Below are 16,581 nucleotides of genomic sequence, written 5' to 3'. Positions count from 1 at the left end.
ATATTACTACCATTACCACTAGTATAATTTCTACCTCTAATATTACTATCATTACCACTAGTATCATTTCTACCTCTAATATTACTATCATTACCACTAGTATCATTTCTACCTCTAATATCTCTACTGCCATTACCACTAGTATCATTTCTACCTCTAATATTACTACCATTACCACTAGTATCATTTCTACCTCTAATATTACTACCATTACCACTGGTATCATTTCTACCTCTAATATTACTACCATTACCACTAGTATCATTTCTCCCTCTAATATTACTACCATTACCACTAGTATCATTTCTACCTCTAATATCTATACTACCATTACCACTAGTAGCATTTCTACCTCTAATATCTCTACTGCCATTACCACTAGTATCATTTCTACCTCTAATATTACTACCATTACCACTAGTATCATTTCTACCTCTAATATTACTACCATTACCACTAGTAACATTTCTACCTCTAATATTACTACCATTACCACTAGTAGCATTTCTACCTCTAATATTACTACCATTACCACTAGTATCATTTCTACCTCTAATATTACTACCATTACCACTAGTAGCATTTCTACCTCTAATAGCTCTACTACTACCATTACCACTAGTAGCAGTTCTACCTCTAATATTACTACCATTACCACTAGTATCATTTCTACCTCTAATATTACTACCATTACCACTAGTATCATTTCTACCTCTAATATCTCTACTACCATTACCACTAGTAGCATTTCTACCTCTAATATTACTACCATTACCACTAGTATCATTTCTACCTCTAATATTACTACCTTTACCACTAGTATCATTTCTACCTCTAATATCTCTACTACTACCATTACTACTAGTAGCATTTCTACCTCTAATGTCTCTACTACTATCATTACCACTAGTATCATTTCTACCTCTAATATTACTACCATATTACTACCATTACCACTAGTATCATGTCTACTTCTAATATTACTACCATTACCACTAGTATCATTTCTACCTCTAATATTACTACCATTACCACTAGTATAATTTCTACCTCTAATATTACTACCATTGCCACTAGTATCATTTCTACCTCTAATATTACTACCATTACCACTAGTAGCATTTCTACCTCTAATATCTCTACTGCCATTACCACTAGTATAATTTCTACCTCTAATATTACTACCATTACCACTAGTATCATTTCTACCTCTAATATTACTACCATTACCACTAGTAGCAGTTCTACCTCTAATATCTCTACTGCCATTACCACTAGTAGCATTTCTACCTCTAATATCTCTACTGCCATTACCACTAGTATCATTTCTACCTCTAATATTACTACCATTACCACTAGTATCATTTCTACCTCTAATATTACTACCATTACCACTAGTAGCATTTCTACCTCTAATATCTCTACTGCCATTACCACTAGTATCATTTCTACCTCTAATATTACTACCATTACCACTAGTATCATTTCTACCTCTAATATTACTACCATTACCACTAGTAGCATTTCTACCTCTAATATCTCTACTGCCATTACCACTAGTATAATTTCTACCTCTAATATTACTACCATTGCCACTAGTATCATTTCTACCTCTAATATTACTACCATTACCACTAGTATCATTTCTACCTCTAATATTACTACCATTACCACTAGTATCATTTCTACCTCTAATATTACTACCATTACCACTAGTATAATTTCTCCCTCTAATATTACTACCATTACCACTAGTATCATTTCTACCTCTAATATCTATACTACCATTACCACTAGTAGCATTTCTACCTCTAATATCTCTACTGCCATTACCACTAGTATCATTTCTACCTCTAATATTACTACCATTACCACTAGTATCTTTTCTACCTCTAATATTAATACCATTACCACTAGTATCATTTCTATCTCTAATATTACTATCATTACCACTAGTATCATTTCTACCTCTAATATTACTATCATTACCACTAGTATCATTTCTACCTCTAATATCTCTACTGCCATTACCACTAGTATAATTTCTACCTCTAATATTACTACCATTACCACTAGTATCATTTCTACCTCTAATATTACTACCATTACCACTAGTATCATTTCTCCCTCTAATATTACTACCATTACCACTAGTATCATTTCTACCTCTAATATCTATACTACCATTACCACTAGTAGCATTTCTACCTCTAATATCTCTACTGCCATTACCACTAGTATCATTTCTACCTCTAATATTACTACCATTACCACTAGTATCATTTCTACCTCTAATATTACTACCATTACCACTAGTAACATTTCTACCTCTAATATTACTACCATTACCACTAGTAGCATTTCTACCTCTAATATTACTACCATTACCACTAGTATAATTTCTACCTCTAATATTACTACCATTACCACTAGTAGCATTTCTACCTCTAATAGCTCTACTACTACCATTACCACTAGTAGCAGTTCTACCTCTAATATTACTACCATTACCACTAGTATCATTTATACCTCTAATATTACTACCATTACCACTAGTATCATTTCTACCTCTAATATTACTATCATTACCACTAGTAACATTTCTACCTCTAATATTAATACCATTACCACTAGTATAATTTCTACCTCTAATATTACTACCATTACCACTAGTATCATTTCTACCTCTAATATTAATATCATTACCACTAGTATCATTTCTACCTCTAATATTACTATCATTACCACTAGTAGCATTTCTACCTCTAATATCTCTACTACCATTACCACTAGTATCATTTATACCTCTAATATTACTATCATTACCACTAGTAGCATTTCTACCTCTAATATTACTACCATTACCACTAGTAGCATTTCTACCTCTAATATCTCTACTACCATTACCACTAGTATCATTTATACCTCTAATATTACCACCATTACCACTAGTAGCATTTCTACCTCTAATATCTCTACTACCATTACCACTAGTAGCATTTCTACCTCTAATATTACCACCATTACCACTAGTATCATTTCTACCTCTAATATTACTACCATTACCACTAGTATCATTTCTACCTCTAATATTACTACCATTACCACTAGTAGCATTCTCCCTCTAATATCTCTACTACTACCATTACCTAGCAGAATGACAACAACATGGCTGCTTAATAAAGAAGAGATGGAGGGAGAGAGACACTTAACATTGGTACTTTCAGAAACTGTTCTCACTTACAGTACTCCTATACTTAGCACACGAGCCGCCGACCGCTTTGAGTAAGAAATCATGCCTGGGTTAGCCGTGGTCTCTCGGTGAACAGGGCAGCCTTAGAAACGGAGTTGGGCTTTTCGCGGCACGCTTGTAAGGCTCTGATCCATTAGCTGCTGCCTTCCTGGAGTCCAGCAAAATGAAAGCAGTTTATACAATTTGAAAAACATTACAATACATTGACAGATTTCACAACACACTATGTGCCCTCAGGCCCCTACTCCACCACTACCACATATCTACAGTACTAAATCCATGTGTGTGTTATCGTGTGTATGTGTGTGTCTGTGCATATGTTTGTGTTGCTTCAGTCACCGTTGTTCCATAAGGTCTTTTTTTATAAAATCAGATTTTTAAATCAAATTTGCATCAGTTACTTGATGTGGAATAGAGTTCCATGTAGTCATGGCTCTATGTAGTACTGTGTGTCTCCCATAGTCTGTTCTGGACTGGGGGACTGTGAAGAGACCTCTTGTGGCATGTCTTGTGGGGTATGCATGGGTGTCCGAGCTGTGTGCCAGTAGTTCAAACAGACAGCTCGGTGCATTCAACATGTCAATACTTCTCATAAATACAAGTAGTGGTAAAGTCAATCTCTCCTCCACTTTCCGCCAGGAGAGACTGACTTGCATTTTATTAATATTAGCTCTCTGTGCATTCAAGGGCCAGCCGTGCTGCCCTGTTCTGAGCCAATTGCAAAAGTCCCTCTTTGTGTCGTGTCGAAGGACACCTTGATAGTTAATCAGATTGACTTCATAGTCTTCATTGGAAAGGTTATCAACCTGACTGTGTTAGTGGAAATATCTGCCAAGTTGAAGATCATTTGTGGAAGCAAGCAACAGAGTTTTTATTAAATTGAAGTTTAGGGTTGGAAGGGATTTGGGGGATGGGGAGGCTCTATTAGAAGTTAGTAGGGCTCTTTTATATTTTCTCAGAAGTACTGAGTTAGGTCGGAGGATTAAGAAATGTGGAGCTAATGTTGTAACCCGGGATTGACACACACTCCAGCACAGTAGGTGGCGACAAGCACCTTTTGACGTTGGTTTGCGGACCGTTGGCTTCTGCCTTCTTCCGACGACATCCCCACAACCCACACCCTCCACTTCCTGTAAACAAAGCTCGTTTAACTCGCTGCTGCTGTTTCTGTTCAGAAAATGGCTCAAGCTGGACTCTTCCTCGACCAAGACCAATTCAACTGTTCCATATGTCTGGATGTGCTGAGGGATCCTGTGACCATCCCGTGTGGACATAGCTACTGTTCGGTCTGTATTAAAGGCTACTGGGACCAGGACGATTTTCTGGGTGTTTACTGCTGTCCGCAGTGCCGCCAGAGCTTCAACCCGAGGCCTCTGCTCGGCAGAAACACCATGCTAGCCGAGGTGGTGGACAAGTTCAAGAAGACAGGACTTCAAGCTGCTCCCCCGCCACAGTGCTACGCCGGACCGGAGGACGTGGAATGTGACGTGTGCACCGGGAGGAAGAGCCGAGCCGTTAAGTCCTGTCTGGTGTGTCTGGCCTCCTACTGCGACACCCACCTCCTGCCTCACTACGAATCAGCTCCATTTAAGAAACACAAGCTGGTCCAGGCCTCCAAGAAACTACAGGAGACGATCTGTCCCCACCACGACAAGCTGCTGGAGGTGTACTGTCGGACCGACCAGCACTGTATATGCTACCTGTGTATGACGGCGGAGCATAAGGGCCATGACACGGTCCTGGTGGAGATTGAGATCCAGCAAAAACAGGTAGGATATGAGTACGGCCGTTCTCTGTTGATGATTAACTGCTCTGTGTCACCCAAGACAAGCTTATAGGATTGATCTAACCATAGAAGTAGGAATTAGAATATTATAATGGACATTAACATTTTGACGGGATAAAAGTCAGACATTTTGGTCAACCATAGCCCTTAATAATTACTCTGTTCAAATACATTACACACGAAGCCCTAATCACACCGAGAGACGGCGTCAGAATTTGCGTGGAAGAGTAGAGTGTCAATTCACATACGCTGCGTCGCACATGGAAATGTAGTTGTCATGAGAATCCATAACAAACAGCTGTATTTGTTCTGCTCGCGCTATGTAGCCATTATGCATTATTGTTGTGTGCACCTTTTGACTCACCTTATGTCCTATGTGAGCCACCGTACCTGCCTGCGTTAAACAGTTATTTTGTTAGTTCACAGGATGTGTGGGGACCGTTGTAACGAATACACAAGAGCAGGTCATAAAGCATTCATCTAGTCTGGTTCTTTCTTCATAATAGTATTCTCTCTTGAAATCAGAGTTCGTGGAGTTTCCCAGCCGTGTGTGTCCCAGTGTGTACACTACCGTTCAAAAGTTTGGGGTCACTTAGAAATGTCCTTGTTTTTGAAAGAAAAGCTATCCATTAAAATAACATAAAATCAAATTTTATTGGTCACATACACATGGTTAGCAGATGTTAATGCGAGTGTAGCGAAATGCTTCTGCTTCTAGTTCCGACCGTGCAGTAATATCTAACAAGTAATCTAACAATTTCACAACACCTACCTTATACACAAGTGTTAAGGAATGAATAAGAATATGTACATATAAATAAATGGATGAGCGATGGCCGAACGGCATAGGCAAGATGCAGTAGATGGTATAGAGTACAGTATATACATATGAGATGAGTAATGTAGGGTATGTAAACATTATATAAAGTGGCATTGTTTAAAGTGACTAGTGATACATTTATTACATCCAATTTTTTATTATTAAAGTGGCTAGAGATTTGAGTCAGTATGTTGGCAGCAGCCACTCAATGTTAGTGATCAGAAATACAGTGTAGACATTGTTAATGTTGTAAATTACTATTGTAGCTGGAAACAGCTGATTTTTTAATGGAATATCTACATAGGTGTACAGAGGCCCATTATAAGCAACCAAGTTTATAATTTTAAAGGGGTAATTGATCATTATAAAACCCTTTTGCACAGCTGAAAACTGTTCTGTTTAAAGAAGCAATAAAACTGGCCTTTAGACTAGTTGAGTATTTGGAGCATCAGCATTTGTGGGTTTGATTAAAGTGGCTCAAAATGGCCAGAAACAAAGAGCTTTCTTCTGAAACTCGTCAGTCTATTCTTGTTCTGAGAAATGAAGGCTATTCCATGCGAGAAATTGCCAAGAAACTGAAGATCTCGTACAACACTGTGTACTACTCCCTTCACAGAACAGCACAAACTGTCTCTAACCAGAATAGAATGAGGAGTGGGAGGCCCCGGTGCACAACTGAGCAAGAGGACAAGTACATTAGTGTCTTGTTTGAGAAACAGACGCCTCACAAGTCCTCAACTGGCAGCTTCATTAAATAGTACCCGCAAAACACCAGTCTCAACGTCAACAGTGAAGAGGCGACTCCGGGATGCTGGCCTTCTAGGCAGAGTTCCTCTGTCCAGTGTCTGTGTTCTTTTGCCCATCTTAATTGTTTATTTTTATTGGCCAGTCTGAGATATGGCATAATAGGTAGGCATAATGTTATTGTTTTCAAATATGTATTGTTGGTACTGGCAGTATTATTATTATTATTATTATCACACTAAATAGACATGATACAATTTATACATGTCACAATTACCGATGCAACAATGCACAAAAAGTATTTTATCAGCTCAATTTATCAGCGTTGCTTCTCATAGACGTGAGAAAAATAGAGTTGCTTTCTAATTATTGACGCTTGTGTCCCTTCAGTTGTCTCTCATTCACTAATTCCAGCGTGGACACGCTCCTTCACCCACATAAACAAAAAAGCTTTTGATTTGATTTGGGCTTAAGTCATTGGAGCCCTGATGCTGAATCTGAAAATGAACACGTGTAGCTTACTGTACAGTTTGTAAGCATATGGACCGTATCTTTAATATCAGCAAAATATATATATATATATATAGTTACATTGATACACACATTTTATATAGTTAGTGTTCCCACAAGGCCATATCTTCATGTTACAGAGCTTGTTTTTGAAAACAGATGGAAGACAAGACCTGCTAATTAGCTATCTAGCTAATAATTTAGCTCCTGACACTCGTAACTCGGAGAGTGTAGTTTAGTAGGATGGAGGCTCCATAGCTGTATGGATCTGTAACTGCTACAGTGTAGTGTAGTAGGATGGAGGCTGTATGGATCTGTAACTGCTACAGTGTAGTTTAGTAGGATGGAGGCTCCATAGCTGTATGGATCTGTAACTGCTACAGTGTAGTTTAGTAGGATGGAGGCTCCATAGCTGTATGGATCTGTAACTGCTACAGTGTAGTTTAGTAGGATGGAGGCTGTATTGATCTGTAACTGCTACAGTGTAGTTTAGTAGGATGGAGGCTCCATAGCTGTATGGATCTGTAACTGCTACAGTGTAGTTTAGTAGGATGGAGGCTGTATGGATCTGTAACTGCTACAGTGTAGTGTAGTAGGATGGAGGCTCCATAGCTGTATGGATCTGTAACTACTACAGTGAGTGTAGCTTTTTTTATTTGAAGGATTTTTCTCTCGCTGATGAAAGATAAGGGCCATATATTTCGAGGGCGGTATGGCGGGTGATTATTATTGCCGTTTCTAAACGTTAAAACACAGGTTTGTAGTTAGCACGAGTCAGTCGTGGGTGAAGCTAGTGGCTGAGCACTGCAGCGAGAAGGCAGAGTGCTGTCTAGAGCATTAGATAGCTAGGTTTGCCAGTGCTGTGATGATATTGTGTAAAATAATGCATTTTGTGTCAGACCTACACATGGTATGTTAAAGAGCGATGATGGTGACATTTTTTGTGAAGACAATGGCTATATAGCATTATAGCATGATTTAAAAGTCCTAAAAAGGGTTATCAGACCCTACCCGTTAAAGTTTTATAGCTAAAGTGAATGTTTATGTCATGAAGCCATGTTAATGATCTGTTCTGTCTGTCTGCCTGTCTCTCTGTCCGTCTGTACATTTGTCTTCAGAGCCAGCTGGGAGAGCTGAAGAGGAGGTCTCAGCAGAGGATCCAGGAGAGAGAGAACGACGTGCAGGAGCTGAGACAGGCCATCAGCTCCTTAACTGTGAGTATCTGTCTGTCTAACGATGAGAGAATGACTTACAGTTGCAGATTCTCCAATTGTGAGTAGCAACATGGGGAATGGACTGGGCCACACTAGTCCTGATACTAAACTTCTGTCTGTTTATGTTAGTTTTCATTGGACTTATTTGATAATTAAAATATATAACACAGCTTCAGCCTTAGACAATATGACATTAGTACTTTAGATATATTCAGGACCTATATAGACATCTTCTCTCTGTCTGTGTCTGCCTCCAGCGTTCAGCGCGATCGGCCGTGGAGGACACTGACAGGGTGTTTACAGAGCTGATCCGCTCCATGGAGCTGAAGAGGTTTGAGGTGAGGGAGTTGATCAAAGCCCAGGAGAAGACTGCTGTCAGCCAAGCTGAAGGACTGCTGGCCAAACTGGAGCAGGAGATGTCTGAGTTGAGGAGGAGACATGCTGAGCTGGAGCAGCTTTCACACACTGAGGACCACATCTTCTTCTTACAGGTGATGCAGAGTATGTCCTGTTAATACCATCCTCAGCCTGAGGTGACTGATGCAGAGTATGTATCCCTCTCTCTTGGCCAGGCTGTGTCTCCCTGATATTCAGGATTAGTAAAATATCAGCACTGTATGATGTCTCTCTAACCTGGCTGTCACTGTGTTGTTGTAGAGCTGTCAGTCTCTGAGCTCCTCTCCTGTGATTGGAGGCCTGCCAGCTGTGACCTTCGACCCCAACTTCACCTTTAACATGGTGATGTCATCGGTCGCTGACTTCAGAGGGCTCCTGGAGGAGGTGTGTCAGGGGAGCTTCATCAGCATCTACGAGAAAGGTACAGAACCATTTATCTACTGAGAAAGGTACAGAACCGTTTATCTCCTGAGAAAGGTACAGAACCATTTATCTACAGAGAAAGGTACAGAACCATTTATCTACTGAGGAAGGTACAGAACCGTTTATCTCCTGAGAAAGGTACAGAACCGTTTATCTACTGAGAAAGGTACAGAACCGTTTATCTACTGAGAAAGGTACAGAACCATTTATCTACAGAGAAAGGTACAGAACCATTTATCTACAGAGAAAGGTACAGAACCGTTTATCTACAGAGAAAGGTACAGAACCGTTTATCTACAGAGAAAGGTACAGAACCATTTATCTACAGAGAAAGGTACAGAACCATTTATCTACAGAGAAAGGTACAGAACCGTTTATCTACAGAGAAAGGTACAGAACCGTTTATCTACAGAGAAAGGTACAGAACCGTTTATCTACAGAGAAAGGTACAGAACCGTTTATCTACAGAGAAAGGTACAGAACCGTTTATCTACAGAGAAAGGTACAGAACCGTTTATCTACAGAGAAAGGTACAGAACCATTTATCTACAGAGAAAGGTACAGAACCATTTATCTACTGAGAAAGGTACAGAACCATTTATCTACTGAGAAAGGTACAGAACCGTTTATCTACAGAGAAAGGTACAGAACCATTTATCTCCTGAGAAAGGTACAGAACCATTTATCTACTGAGAAAGGTACAGAACCATTTATCTACTGAGAAAGGTACAGAACCATTTATCTACTGAGAAAGGTACAGAACCATTTATCTACTGAGAAAGGTACAGAACCATTTATCTACTGAGAAAGGTACAGAACCATTTATCTACAGAGAAAGGTACAGAACCATTTATCTACTGAGAAAGGTACAGAACCATTTATCTACTGAGAAAGGTACAGAACCATTTATCTACTGAGAAAGGTACAGAACCATTTATCTACTGAGAAAGGTACAGAACCATTTATCTACAGAGAAAGGTACAGAACCATTTATCTACAGAGAAAGGTACAGAACCATTTATCTACAGAGAAAGGTACAGAACCATTTATCTACTGAGAAAGGTACAGAACCGTTTATCTACAGAGAAAGGTACAGAACCATTTATCTCCTGAGAAAGGTACAGAACCATTTATCTACTGAGAAAGGTACAGAACCATTTATCTACTGAGAAAGGTACAGAACCATTTATCTACTGAGAAAGGTACAGAACCATTTATCTACAGAGAAAGGTACAGAACCATTTATCTACTGAGAAAGGTACAGAACCATTTATCTACTGAGAAAGGTACAGAACCATTTATCTACTGAGAAAGGTACAGAACCGTTTATCTACAGAGAAAGGTACATAACCGTTTATCTACTGAGAAAGGTACAGAACCGTTTATCTACAGAGAAAGGTACAGAACCGTTTATCTACAGAGAAAGGTACAGAACCATTTATCTCCTGAGAAAGGTACAGAACCATTTATCTACAGAGAAAGGTACAGAACCATTTATCTACTGAGAAAGGTACAGAACCGTTTATCTACAGAGAAAGGTACAGAACCATTTATCTCCTGAGAAAGGTACAGAACCATTTATCTCCTGAGAAAGGTACAGAACCATTTATCTACTGAGAAAGGTACAGAACCATTTATCTACTGAGAAAGGTACAGAACCATTTATCTACAGAGAAAGGTACAGAACCGTTTATCTACAGAGAAAGGTACAGAACCGTTTATCTACAGAGAAAGGTACAGAACCATTTATCTACAGAGAAAGGTACAGAACCGTTTATCTACAGAGAAAGGTACAGAACCGTTTATCTACAGAGAAAGGTACAGAACCGTTTATCTACAGAGAAAGGTACAGAACCGTTTATCTACAGAGAAAGGTACAGAACCGTTTATCTACAGAGAAAGGTACAGAACCGTTTATCTACAGAGAAAGGTACAGAACCGTTTATCTACAGAGAAAGGTACAGAACCATTTATCTACAGAGAAAGGTACAGAACCATTTATCTACAGAGAAAGGTACAGAACCATTTATCTACTGAGAAAGGTACAGAACCATTTATCTACTGAGAAAGGTACAGAACCGTTTATCTACAGAGAAAGGTACAGAACCATTTATCTACAGAGAAAGGTACAGAACCATTTATCTACTGAGAAAGGTACAGAACCATTTATCTACTGAGAAAGGTACAGAACCATTTATCTACAGAGAAAGGTACAGAACCATTTATCTACTGAGAAAGGTACAGAACCATTTATCTACTGAGAAAGGTACAGAACCATTTATCTACTGAGAAAGGTACAGAACCATTTATCTACAGAGAAAGGTACAGAACCGTTTATCTACTGAGAAAGGTACAGAACCATTTATCTACTGAGAAAGGTACAGAACCATTTATCTACTGAGAAAGGTACAGAACCATTTATCTACTGAGAAAGGTACAGAACCATTTATCTACTGAGGAAGGTACAGAACCGTTTATCTACTGAGAAAGGTACAGAACCATTTATCTACTGAGAAAGGTACAGAACCATTTATCTACAGAGAAAGGTACAGAACCATTTATCTACTGAGAAAGGTACAGAACCATTTATCTACTGAGAAAGGTACAGAACCGTTTATCTACTGAGAAAGGTACAGAACCGTTTATCTACTGAGAAAGGTACAGAACCGTTTATCTACTGAGGAAGGTACAGAACCGTTTATCTACTGAGAAAGGTACAGAACCATTTATCTCCTGAGAAAGGTACAGAACCATTTATCTACTGAGAAAGGTACAGAACCGTTTATCTACAGAGAAAGGTACAGAACCATTTATCTACTGAGAAAGGTACAGAACCGTTTATCTACAGAGAAAGGTACAGAACCATTTATCTACTGAGAAAGGTACAGAACCATTTATCTACTGAGGAAGGTACAGAACCGTTTATCTCCTGAGAAAGGTACAGAACCATTTATCTACAGAGAAAGGTACAGAACCGTTTATCTACTGAGAAAGGTACAGAACCATTTATCTACAGAGAAAGGTACAGAACCATTTATCTACTGAGAAAGGTACAGAACCATTTATCTACAGAGAAAGGTACAGAACCATTTATCTACTGAGAAAGGTACAGAACCGTTTATCTACTGAGGAAGGTACAGAACCATTTATCTCCTGAGAAAGGTACAGAACCATTTATCTACAGAGAAAGGTACAGAACCATTTATCTACAGAGAAAGGTACAGAACCATTTATCTACTGAGAAAGGTACAGAACCATTTATCTACAGAGAAAGGTACAGAACCATTTATCTACAGAGAAAGGTACAGAACCATTTATCTACTGAGAAAGGTACAGAACCATTTATCTACAGAGAAAGGTACAGAACCGTTTATCTACTGAGGAAGGTACAGAACCATTTATCTACAGAGAAAGGTACAGGACCGTTTATCTACTGAGAAAGGTACAGAACCGTTTATCTACTGAGAAAGGTACAGAACCCTTTCTCTGTTTAACTTCAAGTTAAAGTGGGACTTCTTAAAATATGTACATCACTTAATATAAATTTTATTCAGACACCAAAACCATTTGATACTGGAAGTTAAACAAAACTAGTCAGCACCTGTCCTCAAAGGGCCTGATTTAATAGATTCTTTTCCCTCTGAGAACTATGCAGGAGGCGTACAGTACCTTGAGTAAATACAGCAGACTGTCTGTGTTCCTCCCCAGTGAGAGAGGTGTCCATTGTAGAGTCACCAGAACCCCCCAACTGCTTCCAGAATGATCCAACACAACCAACAGCATGTGAGTTACTGTGCACCTCTAATCTACCTCCTATCTCTAATGTAATGATTGAACCCTTTCTCATCTATTGCAGTGCTTTTTTAAATTTAACTTAGGTCAGTTGGTTCTGTGTTTCTGGCACTGGGCCTAGCAGTTGTTTGTGGACTAGAGTCTGTTTGGGACCGGGCCTAGCAGTTGTTTCTGGACTAGAGTCTGTTTGGGACCGGGCCTAGCAGTTGTTTGTGGACTAGAGTCTGTTTGGGACCGGGCCTAGGAGTTGTTTGTGGACTAGAGTCTGTTTGGGACCGGGCCTAGCAGTTGTTTCTGGACTAGAGTCTGTTTGGGACCGGGCCTAGCAGTTGTTTCTGGACTAGAGTCTGTTTGGGACCGGGCCTAGCAGTTGTTTGTGGACTAGAGTCTGTTTGGGACCGGGCCTAGCAGTTGTTTGTGGTCATTTCCTATGTTCTGACTGTTCTGTCTCCTCCTGCCTAGTGGTGGCTCCTCTGCCAGCTCTGGCTGCAGTAGAGCAGACCTCCAGCGGTGGGGGTCTCAACCCGTTCCTCAGCCCCGGAGCTGCAGTCCCCACATTCGGGGGCTTCGCGTTCTCACCCTTCGGTAAGTAGAAACCAACTTTACAACTCTATTGGTCAAATCCAGTACTAGACGGTGATAGTCGTGGGTTTTAGTCTGATGTGGAGACTTGCTCTACCTCTTGTTTTGAGGGAGACCTGTCGGATCAACCTGAAAGGTAGTTGTAGGAGCTAGTTGTGGGAGCTAGCTGTAGGAGCTAGCTGTAGGAGCTAGCTGTAGGAGCTAGCAGTAGGAGCTAGCAGTAGGAGCTAGGAGCTAGCTGTAGGAGCTAGCTGTAGGAGCTAGCTGTAGGAGCTAGCTGTAGGAGCTAGCAGTAGGAGCTAGCAGTAGGAGCTAGGAGCTAGCTGTAGGAGCTAGTTGTAGGAGCTAGTTGTAGGAGCTAGTTGTAGGAGCTAGCTGTAGGAGCTAGCTGTAGGAGCTAGCAGTAGGAGCTAGGAGCTAGCTGTAGGAGCTAGCTGTAGGAGCTAGTTGTAGGAGCTAGTTGTAGGAGCTAGCTGTAGGAGCTAGCTGTAGGAGCTAGCTGTAGGAGCTAGCTGTAGGAGCTAGCTGTAGGAGCTAGTTGTAGGAGCTAGCTGTAGGAGCTAGCTGTAGGAGCTAGCTGTAGGAGCTAGGAGCTAGCTGTAGGAGCTACAGTACTGTAACATGACTCAGCCGTCCCCTACAGCAGTGTTTCTCAACTCCAGTCCTCCGGTCCCCCCAACAGCCCAACTCCGGTCCCCCCCAACAGCCCAACTCCGGCCCCCCCAACAGCCCAACTCCGGCCCCCCCAACAGCCCAACTCCGGTCCCCCCAACAGCCCAACTCCGGCCCCCCCAACAGCCCAACTCCGGCCCCCCCAACAGCCCAACTCCAGTCCTCCGGTCCCCCCCAACAGCCCAACTCCGGCCCCCCCAACAGCCCAACTCCGGCCCCCCCAACAGCCCAACTCCGGTCCCCCCCAACAGCCCAACTCCGGTCCCCCCCAACAGCCCAACTCCGGTCCCCCCCAACAGCCCAACTCCGGCCCCCCCAACAGCCCAACTCCGGCCCCCCCAACAGCCCAACTCCGGCCCCCTCAACAGCCCAACTCCGGTCCCCCCCAACAGCCCAACTCCAGTCCCCCCAACAGCCCAACTCCGGTCCCCCCCAACAGCCCAACTCCGGTCCCCCCCAACAGCCCAACTCCGGTCCCCCTCAACAGCCCAACTCCGGCCCCCCCAACAGCCCAACTCCGGTCCCCCCCAACAGCCCAACTCCGGCCCCCCCAACAGCCCAACTCCGGCCCCCCCAACAGCCCAACTCCCCACAACAGCCCAACTCCGGTCCCCCCCAACAGCCCAACTCCGGTCCCCCCCAACAGCCCAACTCCGGCCCCCCCAACAGCCCAACTCCGGCCCCCCCAACAGCCCAACTCCGGCCCCCTCAACAGCCCAACTCCGGTCCCCCCCAACAGCCCAACTCCAGTCCCCCCAACAGCCCAACTCCGGTCCCCCCCAACAGCCCAACTCCGGTCCCCCCCAACAGCCCAACTCCGGTCCCCCTCAACAGCCCAACTCCGGCCCCCCCAACAGCCCAACTCCGGTCCCCCCCAACAGCCCAACTCCGGCCCCCCCAACAGCCCAACTCCGGCCCCCCCAACAGCCCAACTCCCCACAACAGCCCAACTCCGGCCCCCCCAACAGCCCAACTCCGGTCCCCCCCAACAGCCCAACTCCGGTCCCCCCAACAGCCCAACTCCGGTCCCCCTCAACAGCCCAACTCCGGCCCCCCCAACAGCCCAACTCCAGGTCCCCTCAACAGCCCAACTCCGGTCCCCCCCAACAGCCCAACTCCGGTCCCCCCCAACAGCCCAACTCCGGTCCCCCCCAACAGCCCAACTCCGGTCCCCCCCAACAGCCCAACTCCGGTCCCCCCAACAGCCCAACTCCGGTCCCCCCCAACAGCCCAACTCCGGTCCCCCCAACAGCCCAACTCCGGTCCCCCCCAACAGCCCAACTCCGGTCCAACCTCTTTCCCAGGTTGTAGCTAGTTTTACAGTAAAGTGAAGACATGTCACTATACAGCTCTGTCCGAAGTCCTCCTAGAGGTGTGCTGTCTTCTGTCGTCTCAGGATCCAAGCTCTCCTCCTCCAACGGCTCCAGACAGAGGATGATGCAGCGGAAGTCACGCAGGAAGCTGTAACTCAGGCAGAGAGAACGGTTTTGCAGAGGAGAGAGAGAGAGGGAGGGGATAAGCAGAGGTTGTGACTGTGGGAAGACCGATGGGAGAGAACCAGACGGGACCTCTCTCTGTCAGACACAATGTATTCACCTGATGATTTCAACACCAACACAGTATAACTTTTTAAAGACATGATTTACAATTATGTTTTTTTTTCTTCTCCAGACATCTTTAATTATAATAAATCAGTCTGTAATGAATGTTTTTAAGTGACACGATGAAATAAATAGACAGATCTGATTTTAAACTGTCTGTCTTCCTTCTTCTTTCTGGTGGTGTACATTTACATTTACATTTAAGTCATTTAGCAGACGCTCTTATCCAGAGCGACTTACAAATATTCATTAGTGGGACACTTGCTAAATGTTTAGGTCTGTTTGCTTCCGTTTGGTTCCTAGTGAATACGACTTGGGTTTTACTATAGCTGGCATCACAACACAAACACAGACTTAAGGAGGAAGTTCCTCAACAATGAGAGCAGTGTCCTGTTCCACAGAGAAATAATCACTGAGCGTGGTGCTGTAGTGTTAAATACTCTTTAACAAAAGTTGGAGCGTTTGTGTTCGGGTTAGCATGTAGATGGAGAACAGGTTGATGTGCCGTTTCACAACGTACGCAGTCTACCTGTCAATGTCTCCATGGTAACCATGGGCTATAGACTGACCTCTCTGAAACCAGACTAACCAGTCCACCACACTAACAGGCGTGTTAGACCCCAGACTAACCAGTCCACACTATAACAGGCGTGTTAGACCCCAGACTAACCAGTCCACCACACTATAACAGGCGTGTTAGACCCCAGACTAACCAGTCCACCACACTATAACAGGCGTGTTAGACCCCAGACTAACCAGTCCACCACACTATAACAGGTGTGTTAGAC

General features: G+C 42.7%; 1 protein-coding gene across 1 annotated transcript; it reads left to right on the top strand.

Moving 5' to 3' along the window:
- Positions 1-4,283: 4,283 nt before the first annotated feature.
- Positions 4,284-15,945, top strand: LOC139559806 (E3 ubiquitin-protein ligase TRIM47-like). The gene is made up of 7 exons (XM_071376167.1): positions 4,284-5,022; positions 8,232-8,327; positions 8,585-8,818; positions 8,985-9,144; positions 12,855-12,929; positions 13,401-13,523; positions 15,589-15,945. The coding sequence occupies exons 1-7, from the start codon at positions 4,432-4,434 to the stop codon at positions 15,657-15,659; spliced, it is 1,350 nt and encodes a 449-aa protein (XP_071232268.1). The 5' UTR covers positions 4,284-4,431; the 3' UTR covers positions 15,660-15,945.
- The last annotated feature ends 636 nt before the right edge of the window (positions 15,946-16,581 follow it).

The sequence above is a fragment of the Salvelinus alpinus genome, chromosome 30, assembly GCF_045679555.1.
Source record: "Salvelinus alpinus chromosome 30, SLU_Salpinus.1, whole genome shotgun sequence".
NCBI classification, from domain to species: domain Eukaryota; kingdom Metazoa; phylum Chordata; class Actinopteri; order Salmoniformes; family Salmonidae; genus Salvelinus; species Salvelinus alpinus.
This window is presented reverse-complemented; position numbering and strand designations above follow the sequence as displayed.

Coding starts and splice junctions, on each gene's coding strand:
- LOC139559806 (XM_071376167.1), top strand. CDS start 4,432: ATGGCTCAAGCTGGACTCTTCCTCGACCAAGACCAATTCAACTGTTCC. Junction 9,145..12,854: donor CATCAGCATCTACGAGAAAG/GTACAGAACCAT, acceptor GTTCCTCCCCAG/TGAGAGAGGTGTCCATTGTA. Junction 13,524..15,588: donor CTTCGCGTTCTCACCCTTCG/GTAAGTAGAAAC, acceptor CTGTCGTCTCAG/GATCCAAGCTCTCCTCCTCC.